This window comes from Zonotrichia albicollis, chromosome 34, assembly GCF_047830755.1.
Source record: "Zonotrichia albicollis isolate bZonAlb1 chromosome 34, bZonAlb1.hap1, whole genome shotgun sequence".
In the NCBI taxonomy this organism is placed as follows: Eukaryota; Metazoa; Chordata; class Aves; order Passeriformes; family Passerellidae; genus Zonotrichia; species Zonotrichia albicollis.
In genome coordinates this window covers 1,204,934-1,222,365 of record NC_133852.1, presented here as the reverse complement: position 1 = coordinate 1,222,365, position 17,432 = coordinate 1,204,934, and the positions used below count along the sequence as shown (strand labels likewise).

At 62.0% G+C, this 17,432-nt stretch overlaps 1 protein-coding gene across 11 annotated transcripts; it reads right to left on the bottom strand.

Annotated features, from left to right (window-relative positions):
• Positions 1–423: 423 nt before the first annotated feature.
• On the bottom strand, positions 424–17,174 carry CDK20 (cyclin dependent kinase 20). Of its 11 annotated transcripts, none has more exons than XM_074531198.1 (10): positions 16,957–17,174; positions 16,768–16,881; positions 13,957–14,145; positions 10,463–10,584; positions 10,307–10,369; positions 8,011–8,134; positions 5,442–5,563; positions 5,186–5,219; positions 799–903; positions 424–729 (listed from the first exon to the last, which is right to left on the bottom strand). In XM_074531198.1, exons 1-10 carry the CDS (start codon positions 17,041–17,043, stop codon positions 676–678), a joined length of 1,014 nt encoding a protein of 337 aa, XP_074387299.1. In that variant the 5' UTR covers positions 17,044–17,174; the 3' UTR covers positions 424–675. The 11 variants fall into 11 exon arrangements, with proteins under 11 accessions (XP_074387299.1, XP_074387300.1, XP_074387306.1 ...); XM_074531199.1 differs by lacking the exon at positions 5,186–5,219 and adding an exon at positions 3,892–3,925; XM_074531205.1 differs by having other exon boundaries at positions 799–870; positions 16,957–17,173.
• Between the last annotated feature and the right edge of the window lie 258 nt (positions 17,175–17,432).

Genomic DNA, 17,432 nt, shown 5'->3' with positions numbered 1-17,432 from the left:
GGAGAGGTCCCACAGGATGGGGGTGTCAATGGGGGTCTCCCATTTTGGGGAGGGGTCCCAGGGCCCTGTGGGGGGGGCATTGGAGGGGTCTCTCAGGGGTCCCCCATTTTGGGGAGGGGTCTCAGTGCCCCTGGGGGTGTCAATGGGGGTGTCAATGGGGGTTCCCCATTTTGGGGAGGGGTCCCAGGGCCCTGTGGGGGGGGCACTGGGGGGGTTTCTCAGGGGTCCCCAATATTGGGGAGGGGTCTCAGTGTCCCTGGGGGTGTCAATGGGGGTGTCACTGGGGCTCCCCCATTTTGGGGAGGGGTCCCAGAGCCCCGTGGGGGGGGCATTGGGGGGGGGGGTCTCAGGGGTTCCCCACATTGGGGAGGGGTCTCAGGGCCCCTGATGGTGTCAATGGGGGTCAGGGGGGTCTCTCAGGGCTCCCCCATTTTGGGAAGGGGTCCCAGGGCCCCGCAGGGGGGCAGTGGCAGGTTGGGGGTGTCAATGGGGGTCCCCCGTTTTGGGGAGGGGTCCCACTGGGGGTGTCAATGGGGGTCAGGGGGGTCTCTCAGGGGTCCCCAATATTGGGGAGGGGTCCCAGTGGGGGTGTCAATGGTGGATCAGGGGGGTCTCTCAGGGCTCCCCCAATTTGGGGAGGGGTCCCAGGGCCCCGCGGGGGGGCAGTGGGGGGTGTCAATGGGGCTCCCCCATTGTGGGGAGGGGTCCCAGGGCCCCGCGGGGGGGCAGTGGCAGGATGGGGGTCTCTCAGGGCTCCCCCATTTTGGGGAGGGGTCCCAGGGCCCCGCGGGGGGGCAGCTCCAGCGCCGTGTCCAGGCTGAACTCGGGGGGCTGCCGGGGCCCCCCCGGGGGCGGGGGGGGGCTCAGCTCCTGCGGCCCGAAGAAAAAGGGGTGCAGCAGGGCCTGGGGGGAGGGGCGTCAGGGGGGCGACCCCCAATGCCCAATTCCCAATTCCCCAATTCCCAATTCCCCAATTCCCAATTCCCAATCCCCAATTCCCCAATTCCCAATTCCCAATTCCCAATTCCCAATCCCCAATTCCCAATGCCCAATTCCCAATTCCCAATTCCCAATGCCCAATTCCCAATTCCCAATTCCCAATGCCCCAATGCCCCAATTCCCAATTCCCAATCCCCAATCCCCAATGCCCCAATTCCCCATTGCCCCAGTGCCCCAATTCCCAAATTCCCCAATCCCCAATGCCCCAATGCCCCAATCCCCAATTCCCAATGCCCAATTCCCAATTCCCAATTCCCAATTCCCAATCCCCAATCCCCAATTCCCCAATGCCCCAATTCCCCAATTCCCATTCCCCAATTCCCAATGCCCAATCCCCAATGCCCCAATCCCCAATTCCCAATGCCCAATGCCCCATTGCCCAATCCCCAATTCCCAATTCCCAATTCCCAATTCCCCATTCCCCAATTCCCAATCCCCAATTCCAATTCCTCAATCCCCCAATTCCCAATCCCCAATTCCCAATCCCCATTCCCCAATTCCCAATTCCCCAATTCCCAATGCCCAATCCCCAATTCCCAATTCCCCAATTCCCCAATTCCCCAATTCCCCAATTCCCAATGCCCCAATTCCCCAATGCCCCAATTCCCAATCCCCAATTCCCAATGCCCCAATCCCCAACTCCCAATTTCCCAATTCCCAATGCCCAATTCCCCAATTCCCCAATTCCCAATCCCCAATTCCCCAATTCCCAATTCCCCAATTCCCAATTCCCCAATTCCCAATTCCCAATGCCCAATCCCCAATTCCCCAATCCCCAATTCCCAATTCCCCAATCCCCAATTCCCAATTCCCCAATTCCCAATCCCCAATTCCCAATTCCCAATCCCCCAATTCCCCAATTCCCCAATTCCCAATGCCCAATTCCCAATTCCCCAATCCCCAATTCCCCAATTCCCCAATTCCCAATCCCCATTCCCCAATCCCCAATTCCCAATTCCCCAATCCCCAATTCCCCAATCCCCAATCCCCAATTCCCCATTCCCCAATTCCCAATGCCCCAATTCTCCATTGATCCCAGGGACCCCCATTGCCCCCAGTGCCCCCCAGTGCCTCCAGTGCCCCCCAATTCCCCAGTGCCTCCCAGTGCCCCCAATACTCCCAGTGCCCCCCAGTGCCCCCCAGTGCTCCCAGTCCCTCCCAGTTCCATACCTGGTGTGCCCGGGGGCGCAGCAGGTTCATGGTTCCATTGGGGGTACCCCAATTCCCCAGTCCCTTCCAGTGCCCCCAGTTCCCCATTGCCCCCAGTGCCCCCAATTCCCCAGTTCCCCATTGCCCCCAGTCCCTCCCAGTCCCTCCCAGTCCCCCCAGTCCCTCCCAGTCCCCCCAGTGCCCCCAGTCCGTACCTGGTGTGCCCGGGGTCTCAGCCATGCCCGGTACCGCAGCAGGTCCATGGCTCCATCATGGGTACCCCAATTCCCCAGTTCCCCCAGTCCCCTCAATTCCCCAGTTCCCCATTGCCCCCAGTTCCCCAGTTCCCCAGTCCCTCCCAGTCCCCCCCAGTCCCTCCAGTCCGTACCTGGTGTGCCCGGGGTCTCAGCCGTGCCCGGTACCGCAGCAGGTCCATGGTTCCATTGGAGGTACCCCAATTCCCCAGTCCCTCCCAGTGCCCCCAGTCCCTCCCAGTGCTCCCAGTTCCCCATTGCCCCCAGTTCCCCCAGTTCCCCCAGTCCCTCCCAGTCCCTCCCAGTCCCCCCAGTCCCTCCCAGTCCCTCCCAGTCCCCCCAGTTCCCCCCAGTCCCTCCCAGTCCGTACCTGGTGTGCCCGGGGTCTCAGCCGTGCCCGGTACCGCAGTGGGTCCATGGCTCCATCAGGGGTACCCCAATTCCCCAGTTCCCCCAGTTCCCCAGTGCCCCCAGTTCCCCCCAGTTCCTCCCAGTCCCCCCAGTTCCCCATTGCCCCCAGTCCCTCCCAGTGCCCCCAGTCCCTCCCAGTTCCCCCCAGTCCGTACCTGGTGTGCCCGGGGTCTCAGCCGTGCCCGGTACCCCAGCAGGTCCATGGCTCCATTGGGGGTACCCCAATTCCCCAGTTCCCCCCAGTGCCCCCAGTTCCCCCCAGTGCCCCCAGTCTCTCCCAGTCCCTCCCAGTTCCCCCCAGTCCGTACCTGGTGTGCCCGGGGTCTCAGCCGTGCCTGGTACCGCAGTGGGTCCATGGCTCCATCAGGGATACCCCAGTCCCTCCCAGTGCCCCCAGTGCCCCCAGTCCCTCCCAGTTCCCCCCAGTCCCCCCAGTCCATACCTGGTGTGCCCGGGGCCGCAGCCGTGCCTGGTAGTGCAGTGGGTCCATGGCTCCATCAGGGATACCCCAGTTCCCCCCAGTGCCCCCAGTTCTCCATTGCCCCCAGTTCCCCCAGTCCCTCCCAGTGCTCCCAGTCCCTCCCAGTCCCCCCAGTCCGTACCTGGTGTGCCCGGGGTCTCAGCCGTACCTGGTACCACAGTGGGTCCATGGCTCCATCAGGGATACCCCAGTTCCCCCCAGTGCCCCCAGTCCCTCCCAGTTTCCCCCAGTGCCCCCAGTCCATTCCCAGTCCATCCCAGTCCCTCCCAGTCCATTCCCAGTCCATCCCAGTCCCTCCCAGTCCATCCCAGTATACCCCAGTATATCCCAGTCCCTCCCAGTGCTCCCAGTCCGTACCTGGTGTGCCCGGGGTCTCAGCCGTGCCTGGTAGCACAGCAGGTCCATGGCTCCATTGGGGGTACCCCAATTCCCCCCAGTCCCTCCCAGTCCCTCCCAGTTCCCCAGTGCCCCCAGTTCCCCATTGCCCCCAGTCCCTCCCAGTGCCCCCAGTTCCCCCAGTGCCCCCAGTTCCCCATTGCCCCCAGTTCCCCAGTGCTCCCAGTCCATCCCAGTTCCCCCAGTGCCCCCAGTCCGTACCTGGTGTGCCCGGGGCCGCAGCCGTGCCCGGTATCTCAGCAGCTGCCGCAGCAGGTCCATGGTTCCATTGGGGGTACCCCAATTCCCCAGTCCCTCCCAGTTCCCCATTCCCCCCAGTCCCTCCCAGTGCTCCCAGTTCCCCCAGTGCTCCCAGTCCCTCCCAGTCCCTCCCAGTCCCTCCCAGTGCCCCCAGTTCCATACCTGGTGTGCCCGGGGCCGCAGCCGTGCCCGGTATCGCAGCAGCTGCCGCAGCAGGTCCATGGCTCCATCAGGGATACCCCAGTTCCCCATTGCCCCCAGTGCCCCCAATTCCGCAGTTCCCCAGTCCCTCCCAGTGCTCCCAGTCCCTCCCAGTCCCTCCCAGTCCCTCCCAGTTCCCCCAGTGCCCCCAGTCCCCCCCAGTCCCCCCAGTCCCTCCCAGTTCCCCCCAGTCCCTCCCAGTCCCTCCCAGTCCCTCCCAGTGCTCCCAGTCCGTACCTGGTGTGCCCGGGGTCTCAGCCGTGCCCGGTAGCGCAGCAGCTGCCGCAGCAGGTCCATGGCTCCATCAGGGATACCCCAGTTCCCCAGGCCCTCCCAGTGCCCCCAGTTCCCCATTCCCCCAGTGCCTCCAGTCCCTCCCAGTTCCCCCAGTTCCCCCCAGTCCCTCCCAGTCCGTACCTGGTGTGCCCGGGGTCTCAGCCGTGCCCGGTACCCCAGCAGGTCCATGGCTCCATTGGGGGTACCCCAATTCCCCAGTCCCTCCCAGTGCCCCCAGTTCCCCATTGCCCCCAGTGCCCCCAGTCCCTCCCAGTCTCTCCCAGTTCCCCCAGTCCGTACCTGGTGTGCCCGGGGCCGCAGCTGTGCCCGGTACCGCAGCAGGTCCATGGCTCCATTGGGGTACCCCAGTTCCCCCCAGTTCCCCCCAGTCCCTCCCAGTGCCCCCCAGTCCCCCCAGTCCGTACCTGGTGTGCCCGGGGTCTCAGCCGTGCCCGGTACCGCAGTGGGTCCATGGTTCCATCAGGGATACCCCAGTTCCCCCCAGTCCCTCCCAGTGCCCCCAGTTCCCCATTGCCCCCAGTGCTCCCAGTCCCTCCCAGTATATCCCAGTGCCCCCAGTCTGTACCTGGTGTGCCCGGGGTCTCAGCCGTGCCCGGTAGCGCAGCAGCTGCCGCAGCAGGTCCATGGCTCCATTGGGGGTACCCCAATTCCCCAGTCCCTCCCAGTCCCCCCAGTTCCCCCCAGTTCTCCCCATTGCCCCCAGTTCCCCCAGTGCCCCCAGTCCCTCCCAGTCCCTCCCAGTCCCTCCAGTCCATACCTGGTGTGCCCGGGGTCTCAGCCGTGCCCGGTATCTCAGCAGCTGCCGCAGCAGGTCCATGGCTCCACTGGGGGTACCCCAATTCCCCAGTCCCTCCCAGTGCCCCCAGTTCCCCATTGCCCCCAGTGCCCCCAGTCCCTCCCAGTCCCCCCCAGTGCTCCCAGTCCATTCCCAGTCCATCCCAGTCCATCCCAGTATATCCGAGTCCCTCCCAGTCCGTACCTGGTGTGCCCGGGGTCTCAGCCGTGCCCGGTACCGCAGCAGCTGCCGCAGCAGGTCCAGCGCCGCGGGGTCAGCGCCCGGCACCAGCAGCTGCAGCGGCGGCGCCGCCCGCGGCCGGAACCGCAGCTTGGGGAAATCCGGCAGCTGCGACAGCTCCTGGGGACAGGAACCAGTGTGAACCAGTATGGACCGGTATAAACTGGTATAAACCAGTACCGACCAGTATGGACCAATATAAACCAGTACGGACCAGTATAGACCGGTATAAACCAGTATGGACCAGTATGGACCAGTATAAACCAGTATGGACCAGCACAGGTCAGCACAGACCCACGGCCGGAACCGCAGCTTGGGGAAATCCGGCAGCTGCGACAGCTCCTGCGGGACAGGAACCAGTGTGAACCAGTATGGACCGGTATAGACCGGTATAAACCAGTATGGACCAGTATGGACCAGTATAAACCAGTATGGACCAGCACAGGTCAGCACAGACCCGCGGCCGGAACCGCAGCTTGGGGAAATCCGGCAGCTGCGACAGCTCCTGTGGGACAGGAACCAGTGTGAACCAGTATGGACCAGTATAGACCGGTATAAACCAGTATGGACCAGTATGGACCAGAATGGACCAGTATGGACCGGTATAAACCTGTATGGACCAGTATGGACCAGTATAGACCGGTATAAACCAGTACGGACCAGTACGGACCAGTATAAACCAGTACAGACCAGTATGGACCAGTATGGACCTGTATAAACCTGTATGGACCAGTATAAACCTGTATGGGACCAGTATGGAACAGTATGGACCAGTATGGACCACTATAAACCAGTGCAGACCAGTATGGACCACTACAAATCAGTGCAGACCAGTATAGGCCAGTGTAGACCAATATAAATCAGTACAATCCAGTATAGACCAGTGTAAACCAGTGCAGACCAGTACGCACCAGTACAAACCAGTATAAACGACCCCAGACCGGTATGCATTACTTATACCACTACAAACCACTATGAACCAGTATAAACCAGTATAGATCAGTATAAACTAGTGCAGACTAGTACAAACCACTATAAACCAGTGCAGGCCAGCATGGGCCAGCACAGACCAGTATAGGCCAATACAAACCAGTATAAACCAGTGCTCACCAGTATAAACCAGTGCCCACCAGTACAAACCAGTACAAATACAGTCCAGACCAGTACATACCACTCATACCAGTACACGCAACTACGGACCAGTACAGACCAGTACAGACCAGTATAACCTAACGCACGGCAACACGTACCAGTACAAACCAGTATAAACCAGCACACACCAGCATGTGCTGGTGCAAATCACTATGGACGAGCTTAAACCAGTACAGACCAGTATAAACCAGTACAGACCAGTATAGACCAGTGCACACCAGGGCCTCCCAGTGCCCCTCCTGCCCCTCCCCCAGTTCCTCCCAGTGCTCCCAGTCCATCCCAGTGCTCCCAGTCCATCCCAGTATAACCCAGTCCATCCCAGTGCTCCCAGTCCATCCCAGTATAACCCAGTCCATCCCAGTGCTCCCAGTCCATCCCAGTTTGTTCCCAGTCCATCCCAGTCCATCCCAGTTTGTTCCCAGTCCCTCCCAGTCTATCCCAGTCCATCCCAGTCCCTCCCAGTCTATCCCAGTTCCCTCCCAGTCCATCCCAGTCTATCCCAGTTCCCTCCCAGTCCCTCCCAGTCTATCCCAGTTCCCTCCCAGTCCCTCCCAGTCCCTCCCAGTTTGTTCCCAGTCCCTCCCAGTCCCTCCCAGTCCATCCCAGTTTGTTCTCAGTCCCTCCCAGTTTGTTCCCAGTCCCTCCCAGTTCATCCCAGTTTGTCCCCAGTCCATCCCATTCCATCCCAGTCCATCCCAGTTTGTTCCCAGTCCCTCCCAGTCCATCCCAGTTTGTTCCCAGTCCCTCCCAGTCCATCCCAGTCCATCCCAGTCCCTCCCAGTCCCTCCCAGTCCATCCCAGTCCCTCCCAGTTCCATCCCAGTCCCTCCCAGTCCATCCCATTCCCTCCCAGTCCCTCCCAGTTTGTTCCCAGTCCCTCCCAGTCCATCCCAGTTTGTTCCCAGTCCCTCCCAGTTTGTTCCCAGTCCATCCCAGTCCATCCCATTCCCTCCCAGTGCTCCCAGTCCATCCCAGTTCCTCCCAGTCCATCCCAGTCCACCCCAGTTTGTTCCCAGTCCATCCCAGTCCCTCCCAGTCCCTCCCAGTCCACCCCAGTTTGTTCCCAGTCCATCTCAGTCCCTCCCAGTCCATCCCGGTTTGTTCTCAGTCCCTCCCAGTTTGTTCCCAGTCCATCCCAGTCCCTCCCAGTCCATCCCGGTTTGTTCCCAGTCCCTCCCAGTCCGTCCCAGTCCATCCCAGTATAACCCAGTCCCTCCCAGTTTGTTCCCAGTCCATCCCAGTCCATCCCAGTATAACCCAGTCCCTCCCAGTCCATCCCAGTTTGTTGTCAGTCCCTCCCAGTTTGTTCCCAGTCCCTCCCAGTTTGTTCCCAGTCCCTCCCAGTCCCTCCCAGTCCATCCCAGTCCCTCCCAGTTTGTTCCCAGTCCCTCCCAGTGCTCCCAGTGCTCCCAGTACCGGCCAGTCCCGTGGGCTGGGCGTTCCCAGCGCTCCCAGCACGCAGCACAGCTGCTCGATGTCGTTCTCCCCCGGGAACAGCGGCGACAGCGTCAGCAGCTCCCCGAAAATGCAGCCCACGGCCCTGGGGACCCCAAATATCACAGGGAGCCCCAAAATCCCACAGGGAGCCCCGAAACCCCACAGGGAGCCCCGAAATCCAAAAGGGACACCCCAAAACCCCACGGGGACACCCCAAAACCCCACAGGGACCCACCAGAAATCCAGAGAATTCAGAAAACCCAATAGGGACCCCCAAAACCCCACAGGGAGCCCCCAAACCCCACAGGGACCCTCCAAAACCCCACAGGGACCCCAAAATCCCACATGGACACCCCCAAAACCCCAGGGGGACACCCCAAAACCCCAGGGGATCCCCAAAATCCCACAGTGACCCCCCAAACCCCACAGGGATGCCCCAAAGTGACCCCCAAAACCCCATGGGGACCCCAAAACCCCACAGGGACCCCAAAATCCCATGAGGACCCCAGAATCCCAGGGGAACCCCAAAAATCTCAGAGGGACCCCCCAAAACCCCACAGGGACCCCAGAATCTCACAGGGACCCCCAAAACCCCATGGGAACCCCAAAATCCCAGGGAGACACCCCCAAAACGCCACAGGGACCCCCAAAATCTCACATGAACACCTCCAAAACCCCAAAGGGATCCTCGAAATCCTAAAGGGATCCCCAAAACCGCAAAGGGACCCCTGAAAATCCCATGGGGGCCCCAAAACCCCACAGGGATACCCCAAAATCCCACAGGGACCCCCAAATCCCCATGAAGACCCCAAAATCCCAGGGGATCCCAAAATCTCACAGGGATGCCCCAGAAATCCAAGGGATTCAGAAAACCCCACAGGGACCCCAAAATGTCACAGGGACCCATCAAAAATCCAGGGGATCCACAAAACCCCAGAGGGACACCCCAAAACCCCACGGGGACCCCAAAATCTCACAGGAATTCCCCCAAAAATCCCACAGGGACACCCCAAAACTCCACAGGGATCCCCAAAACCCCACAGGGACCCCAAAACCCCACAGGGACCCCCGAAACCCCACAGGGACCCCAAAATCCCACATGGACACCCCCAAACCCCCACAGGGATCCCCAAAACCCCACAGGGACCCCCCAAAACCCCACAGGGACCCCAAAATCCCACATGGACACCCCCAAACCCCCACAAGGACCCCCAAAACCCCCACAGGGACACCCCGCAAACCCCAGGGGCCCCCCCAAACCCCACATGGACACCCCCAAAACCCCACAGGGATCCCCAAAACCCCACAGTGACCCCCGAAACCCCACAGGGACCCCCCAAAACCCCACAGTGACCCCCGAAACCCCACAGGGACCCCCCAAAACCCCACAGTGACCCCCGAAACCCCACAGGCACCCTCCAAATTCCCACAGGGACCCCCAAAATCCCACATGGACACCCCCAAAACCCCAGGGGGACACTCCAAAACCCCAGGGGATCCCCAAAATCTCACAGGGACCCCAAAATCCCACAGGGACCCCCCAAAATCCCAAAGGAACCCCCAAAACCCCACAGGGACCCCAAAATCGCAGGGGAACCCCCAAAATCTCAGAGGGACACCCCAAAACCCCACAGGGACCCCAGAATCTCACAAGGATTCCCCCAAAAATCCCACATGGACACCCCCAAAATCCCACAGGGACACCCCAAATCCCCACAGGGACACCCCAAACCCCACAAGGACCCCAAAATCCCACAGTGACCCCCCAAACCCCACAGGACCCCCAAACGCCCACAGGGACACCCCAAAATCCCACACGGATCCCCCAAAATCCCACAGAGACCCCCCAAAATCCCAGGGGAACCCCCAAAATCTCAGAGGGACCCCCCAAAACCCCACAGTGACCCCCCAAATCCCACAGGGACCCCCCAAACCCCACAGGGATTCCCCCAAAAATCCCACAGGGACACCCCAAACCCCCACAGGGACACCCCAAAACCCCACAGGCACCCTCCAAATTCCCACAGGGACCCCCAAAATCCCACAGTGACCCCCCAAACCCCACAGGGATCCCCAAAACCCCACAGGACCCCCCAAAACCCCACAGGCACCCTCCAAAACCTCACAGTGACCCCCGAAACCCCACAGGGACACCCCAGAAATCCAGGGAATCCACAAAACCCCACAAGGACCCCCCAAAACCCCACAGGGACCCCCAAAACCCCACAGGGACACCCCCAAACCCCAGGGGACCCCCCCAAACCCTCGCACCCACCACAGATCCACGCCCTCGTCGTAGTGCCGGGCGCCGTAGAGCAGCTCGGGGGCTCGGTACCACCTGCACAAACGGGGGGGGGGTTCAGGGGGCTCCCCCTCATTTTGGGGGTGCACCCCGCCCTCCCCGGAGGGGGGGACACCCCAAATTCGGTACCTGGTGGCCACCTGGTGGCTGTAGGGGCGCCCCGAGGGCGGGCCCAGCACCCGCGCCAGCCCGAAATCCGCCAGCTTGAGGCGCCCGGCGCTGTCCAGCAGCAGATTGGCCGGCTTGAGGTCCTGCACCCCAAAACCGCCATCAGGGGGGACCCCAATGCTTGGGGAGTCCCCCCCAGACCGGGCACGGCCCCCACATGGAGGGTATTGGGGTGTTCTCTGTGATTTTGGGGTGTCCCGGTGCTTTCAATCCCTGCAGGTATTGGGGGACCCCTCAGGTGCCCGACCCGGCTTTGGGGTGTTGTGCAGCCTTCCCCCCACCCCGATTTGGGGTCCCCCCACCCCGATTTGGGGTCCCCCCACCCCGATTTTGGGGTCCCCCCATCCCAATTTTGGTGCCCACCCCCCAATTTTGGGATGCCCACCCCAGTTTTGGGGCGTCCTCCAGCTGGCTGAGCCTCTTCCACTCCTATTTTGGGGTTCCCCCATTTTTGGCATTCCTCACCCCATTTTTGGGGTCCCTCACCCCCTTTTTGGGGCTCACCCTGTGCATGAGGTGCTGGCCATGCACATGGCCCAGCCCCCCCCATTTTTGGGGTCCCCCACCCCATTTTCGGGGTCCCTCACCCCGTTTTGGGGTCCCCATTCCCATTTTGGTGTCCCCATTCCCATTTCGGGATCCCCATTCCCGTTTCGGGGTCCCTCACCCTGTGCACGAGGTGCTGGCCGTGCACGTGGCCCAGGCCCCCCCATTTTCGGAGTCCCCATTCCCATTTTCGGGGTCCCCATTCCGGTTTCAGGGTCCCCATTCCCATTTCGGGGTCCCCAGTCCCATTTCGGTGTCCCCATCCCCATTTCAGGTTCCCCATCCCCATTTCAGGTTCCCCATCCCCATTTCGGGGTCCCCATCCCCATTTCGGGGTCCCCATTCCCATTTCAGGGTCCCTCACCCCATTTTTGGGGTCCCCATCCCCATTTCGGTGTCCCCATCCCCATTTCAGGTTCCCCATTCCCGTTTCGGGGTCCCTCACCCTGTGCACGAGGTGCTGGACATGCACATGGCCCAGGCCCCCCATTTTCGTGGTCCCCACTCCCATTTTTGGGGTCCCCATTCCCATTTTCGGGGCCCCCATTCCCATTTTCGGGGTCCCATTCCCATTTTCGGGGCCCCCATTCCCATTTTCGGGGTCCCATTCCCATTTTTGGAGTCCCCCACCCCATTTTTGGGGTCCCTCACCCATTTTGGGGTCCCCATTCCCATTTCTGGGGTCCCCATTCCCGTTTCGGGGTCCCTCACCCTGTGCAGCAGGCGCTGGCCGTGCACGTGGCCCAGGCCCCCCATTTTCGTGTTCCCCTATCCCATGTTTGGGGTCCCTCACCCCGTTTTGGGGTCCCCATTCCCGTTTATGGGGTCCCAATTCCCATGCACGAGGTGCTGGCTGTGCACGTGGCTCAGGCCCCCCCATTACTGGGGTCTCCAATTCCCATTTTCGGGGTCCCCATTCCCATTTCAGGTTCCCCATTCCCATTTTGGGGTTCCCATTCCCATTTCCGGGGTCCCCATCCCCGTTTCGGGGTCCCCATTCCCATTTTTGGGGTCCCCATTCCCATTTCAGGTTCCTCATTCCCATTTCAGACTCCCCATCCCCATTTCAGGTTCCCCATCCCCGTTTCGGGGTCCCTCACCCTGTGCACCAGGCGCTGGCCGTGCACGTGGCCCAGGCCCCCCATTTTCGTGTTTCCCATTCCCATTTTTGGGGTCCCCATTCCCATTTTCGGGGTCTCCATTCCCATTTTTGGGGTTCCCATTCCCATTTTTGGAGTCCCCCACCCCATTTTTGGTGTCCCCATTCCCGTTTCGGGGTCCCTCACCCCGTTTTGGGGTCCCCATTCCCGCTTTTGGGGCTCACCCTGTGCACGAGGTGCTGGCCGTGCACGTGGCCCAGTCCCCCCATTTTTGGGGTCCCCATTCCCGTTTCAGGTTCCCCATTCCCATTTCGGGGTCCCCATTCCCATTTTCGGGGTCCCTCACCCCATTTTTGGGGTCCCCATCCCCATTTTGGGGTCCCCATTCCCATTTTGGGCTCCCCATTCCCGTTATTGGGGTCCCTCACCCCGTTTTGGGGTCCCCATTTCCGCTTTTGGGGCTCACCCTGTGCACGAGGCGCTGGCCGTGCACGTGGCCCAGGCCCCCCATTTTTGGGGTCCCCATTCCCATTTTCGGGGTCTACATTCGCATTTTTGGGGTCCCTCACCCTGTGCAGCAGGCACTGGCTGTGCATGTGCCCCAGCCCCCCCCCATTTTTGGGGTCCCCATCCCCATTTTTGGGGTCCCCATTCCCATTTATGGGGTCCCTCACCCTGTGCACGAGGTGCTGGCTGTGCACATGGCCCAGGCCCCATTCCCATTTTCGGGGTCCGCATTCCCATTTTTGGGGTCCCCATTCCCATTTTTGGGGTCCCCATTCCCATTTCAGGTTCCCCATTCCCATTTCGGGGTCCCCATTCCCATTTTTGGGGTCCCCATTCCCATTTTGGGGTCCCCATTCCCATTTTCAGGGTCCCCATTCCCATTTTGGGGTCCCCTATCCCATTTTGGAGTCCCCATTCCCATTTTTGGGGTTCCCATTCCCGTTTTCGGGGTCCCCATTCCCATTTCGGGGTCCCTCACCCTGTGCACAAGGTGCTGGCCGTGCACATGGCCCAGGCCCCCATTTTCGGGGTCCCCATTCCCATTTCGGTGTCTCCATTCCCATTTCGGTGTCCCCATTCCCATTTCGGTGTCCCCATTCCCATTTCAGGTTCCCCATCCCCATTTTTGGGGTCCCTCACCCTGTCACCCTGTGCAGCAGGCGCTGGCCAGGCACGTGGCCCAGGCCCCCCATTTTTGTGTTTCCTTATCCCATTTTTGGGGTCCCCCACCCCATTTTCGGGGTGCCTCACCCTGTGCACCAGGCGCTGGCCGCGCACGTGGCCCAGCCCCCCATTTTTGTGTTCCCCTATCCCATGTTTGGGGTCCCTCACCCCGTTTTGGGGTCCCCATTCCCGTTCTGGGGTCCCTCACCCTGTGCACGAGGCGCTGGCTGTGCACATGGCCCAGGCCCCCCCATTTTCGGGGACCCTCACCCCATTTTTGGGGTCTGCATTCCCATTTTTGGGGTCCCCATTCCCATTTTTGGGGTCCCCATTCCCATTTCAGGTTCCCCATTCCCATTTTGGGGTCCCCATTCCCATTTCGGGGTCCCTCACCCCATTTTTGGGGTCCCCATCCCCGTTTCGGTGTCCCCATTCCCATTTCAGGTTCCCCATCCCCGTTTCGGGGTCCCCATCCCCATTTTTGGGGTCCCCATTCCCATTTTTGGTGTCCCCATTCCCATTTTCGGGGTCCCCATTCCCGTTTCAGGTTCCCCATTCCCATTTTCGGTGTCCCCATTCCCATTTTGGGGTTCCCATTCCCGTTTCGGGGTCCCTCACCCCATTTTCGGGGTGCCTCACCCTGTGCACCAGGCGCTGGCCGTGCACGTGGCCCAGCCCCCGCAGGGTCATGGCCAGCAGGGCCCGCACCCGGGCCGGGGGCAGCGGGGCCGGGGCCGCCCGCAGGAGCCCCCCCAGGTCCCCCACGAGCAGCTCCAGGGCCAGAACCACGGCGGGGCCCTGGGCGAAGGCGGCGCGGAGACGGATCACCTGTGGGGACACCAATGGGGACAGTGACACAGGAACACAGGGACAGTGACACAGGGACAGTGACAGAACCACGGCGGGGCCCTGGGCGAAGGCGGCGCGGAGACGGATCACCTGTGGGGACAGGGACAGGGACAGTGACAGTGACAGTGACACAGGGACAGGGACAGTGACACAGGGACAGTGACACAGGGACAGAACCACGGCGGGGCCCTGGGCGAAGGCGGCGCGGAGACGGATCACCTGTGGGGACAGGGACAGTGACAGTGACACAGGGACACAGTGACAGGGACACAGGGACACAGGGACAGGGACACAGGGACAGGGACAGTGACAGAACCACGGCGGGGCCCTGGGCGAAGGCGGCGCGGAGACGGATCACCTGTGGGGACAGCAATGGGGACAGTGACAGTGACACAGGGACAGGGACAGTGACACAGGGACAGTGACACAGGGACAGTGACACAGGGACACAGGGACAGGGACAGTGACACAGGGACACAGGGACAGAACCACGGCAGGGCCCTGGGCGAAGGCGGCGCGGAGACGGATCACCTGTGGGGACAGGGACAGGGACAGTGACACAGGGACAGGGACAGTGACACAGGGACACAGTGACAGTGACAGTGACACCAGGACAGTGACACAGTGACACAGTGACACAGTGACAGGGACAGTGACAGTGACACAGGGACAGTGACACAGTGACACAGGGACAGGGACACAGTGACAGAACCACGGCGGGGCCCTGGGCGAAGGCGGCGCGGAGACGGATCACCTGTGGGGACAGGGACAGTGACACAGGGACAGGGACAGTGACACAGGGACAGGGACACAGTGACAGTGACACAGGGACAGTGACACAGGGACACCAGGGCCAGAACCACAGAAGGGCCCTGGGGGAAGGCGGCCCGGAGCTGGATCACCTGTGGGGACAGCAATGGGAACAGTGACACAGTGACACAGTGACACAGTGACACAGTGACAGTGACACAGTGACACCTGGGCCAGAACCACCGCAGGGCCCTGGGCGAAGGCGGCACGGAGCCGGATCACCTGTGGGGACAGGGACAGGGACACAGTGAGACAATGACACAGTGACAGTGACACAGTGACAGTGACACAGTGACAGTGACGGTGACACAGTGATGGTGACAGTGAGACAGTGACACAGTGACAGCTGGGCCAGAACCACGGCGGGGCCCTGGGCAAAGGCGGTGCGGAGCCGGATCACCTGCGGGGACAGCAATGGGGACAGTGATAGTGACACAGTGACAGTGAGAGTGACAGTGACACAGTGACACAGTGACAGTGACACAGTGACACAGTGACACAGTAACAGTGACACAGGGACAGTGACAGTGACACAGTAACAGTGACACAGGGACAGCGAGAGTGACAGTGACAGTGACACAGTGACAGTGACACAGTGACAGTGACAGCGACACAGAGACAGTGACACAGTGACAGTGACACAGGGACACAGTGACACAGTGACACAGTGACAGTGACAGTGACACAGTAACAGTGACACAGTGACAGTGACACAGGGACAGTGACACCTGGGCGAAGGCGGTCCGGAGCCGGATCACCTGTGGGGGGGACAGGAGGGGGACATCGGGGGACATTGGGGGACAGCAGGGACATCACCAGGGATAGCGGGATTGGAGCTGGATCACTTGTGGGGACAGTGGGGACATCAAGCAAGGGACATCAGGAACATCGGGGACACTGGGGGCAGTGACACCAGGGGAACACCGAGACTGGAGCCGGATCATCTGCGGGGACAGTGACACCTGGGGGGGACAGTGGGGACATCAGCGGGGACAGCGGGGGAACAGCAACGGGACATCAGCAGGGACATCAGTGGGGACAGCAGGACTGGAGCCGGATCACCTGTGGGGACAGCAGGGGAACTTCAGGGGACAGAGGGGACAGAGGGGAGACATCAGTGGGGACAGCAGGGACAGCAGGACAGGAGCTGGATCACCTGTGGGGACAGCAGGGGAACTTCAGGGGACAGAGGGGACAGAGAGGGGACAGCAGGGACAGCAGGACTGGAGCTGGATCACCTGCAGGGGACAGCGGGGGGACAGCAGAGGGACAACAATGGGGGACATCCAGCAGCAACGTCAGTGGGGACATGAGGAACACTGGGGACATCGGGGACCGTGGCACCTGGAGGGGACATTGGGGAGACACCGGGATTGGAGAGGACTCAGCTGGGGGAGGGGACACCGAGGGGACATGGGGACCCCGAAACTGGGGGGGACACGGGGACCCTAGAGAAGGGGGGAACCCTGACCTGGGGGCACAGGCCCACAACTGGGGGACACGGGGGGGCCTTATGGGGACACCAGGACTGTGGGGAGAGGGGGACCCCGCGTCTTGCGGGGGGACAACGAGATGGGCTCGGGGGGCTCCGGGGACTAGGGAAGGGGCACAGGGGACTATGGGGGGGGGGCACAGAGACAGGATCGGGGGGGCACCGAGGACTCGGGGGTGGCACAAGGGACGATGGGGGGACAACAAGGACAATGGGGGGGTACCAGGGACTCGTGGAGGCCCCGGATTTGGGGTCCCCGGGCTCAGGGGTCACTCGGGGGTCACTCAGGGCTCACTCACATGGGGGTGGGCCTCCATCTCGCGCAGGGCTTTGATCTCGCGCAGGGTCTGTGGGGGCAGCCCCTCCTCGGGGCGCCGCAGCGGAACCTTCTTGAGGGCCACCAGCTCCCCGGTCTGGGGGGACACGGGGGTCAGGCAGGCCCCGCCGAGCCGCGTTACCGACCCCCAGCCCCTGGTCCCCGGTCCCACCTCGCGGTGCTTGGCCTTGAACACGACGCCGTGCGCGCCCTCCCCGATGCGGCCCAGCACGATGTACTCCTCCATGCCGCGGGGCATTGTGGGCCGGCTCCGTCCTCCACCGCCCCACACTGCCCCGCGCTGAGCCCGCCGCACCTGGTTGCCATGGAGATAGGCCCCGCCCCTGACAACCAGCCCTGGCAACAGCCAATAGCGCCCCGCTCTGCACAATAAGGTCCCGCCCCTAGCAACGCGCTCCCAAGCAACAGGCCACGCCCCTAGCATGCATCAGTGCATCCTAGCAAACCCCGCCACAGCAACCCGCTCAGGCCCCGCCCCTAGCAAAGCAACGGACCCTAGCAACACGGGAAAGATCCCCGGCAACGAGGCCCCGCCCATAGCAACGGAGCCCCGCCCCTTAGCAACCAGACCCCGCCCCGCCAGCATCCCCAGCTCCCCGGCAACCGGGCCCCGCCCTTGGCAACGGC

Excerpts from the sequence above, each read along its gene's own strand:
- CDK20 (XM_074531198.1), bottom strand. The coding sequence starts at position 17,043 with ATGCCCCGCGGCATGGAGGAGTACATCGTGCTGGGCCGCATCGGGGAG. Across the intron at positions 16,882-16,956 it reads TCAAGGCCAAGCACCGCGAG|ACCGGGGAGCTGGTGGCCCT; the intron begins GTGGGACCGGGG and ends GTGTCCCCCCAG. Across the intron at positions 10,585-13,956 it reads GCCAGCGCCTGGTGCACAGG|GACCTCAAGCCGGCCAATCT; the intron begins GTGAGGCACCCC and ends TTTGGGGTGCAG.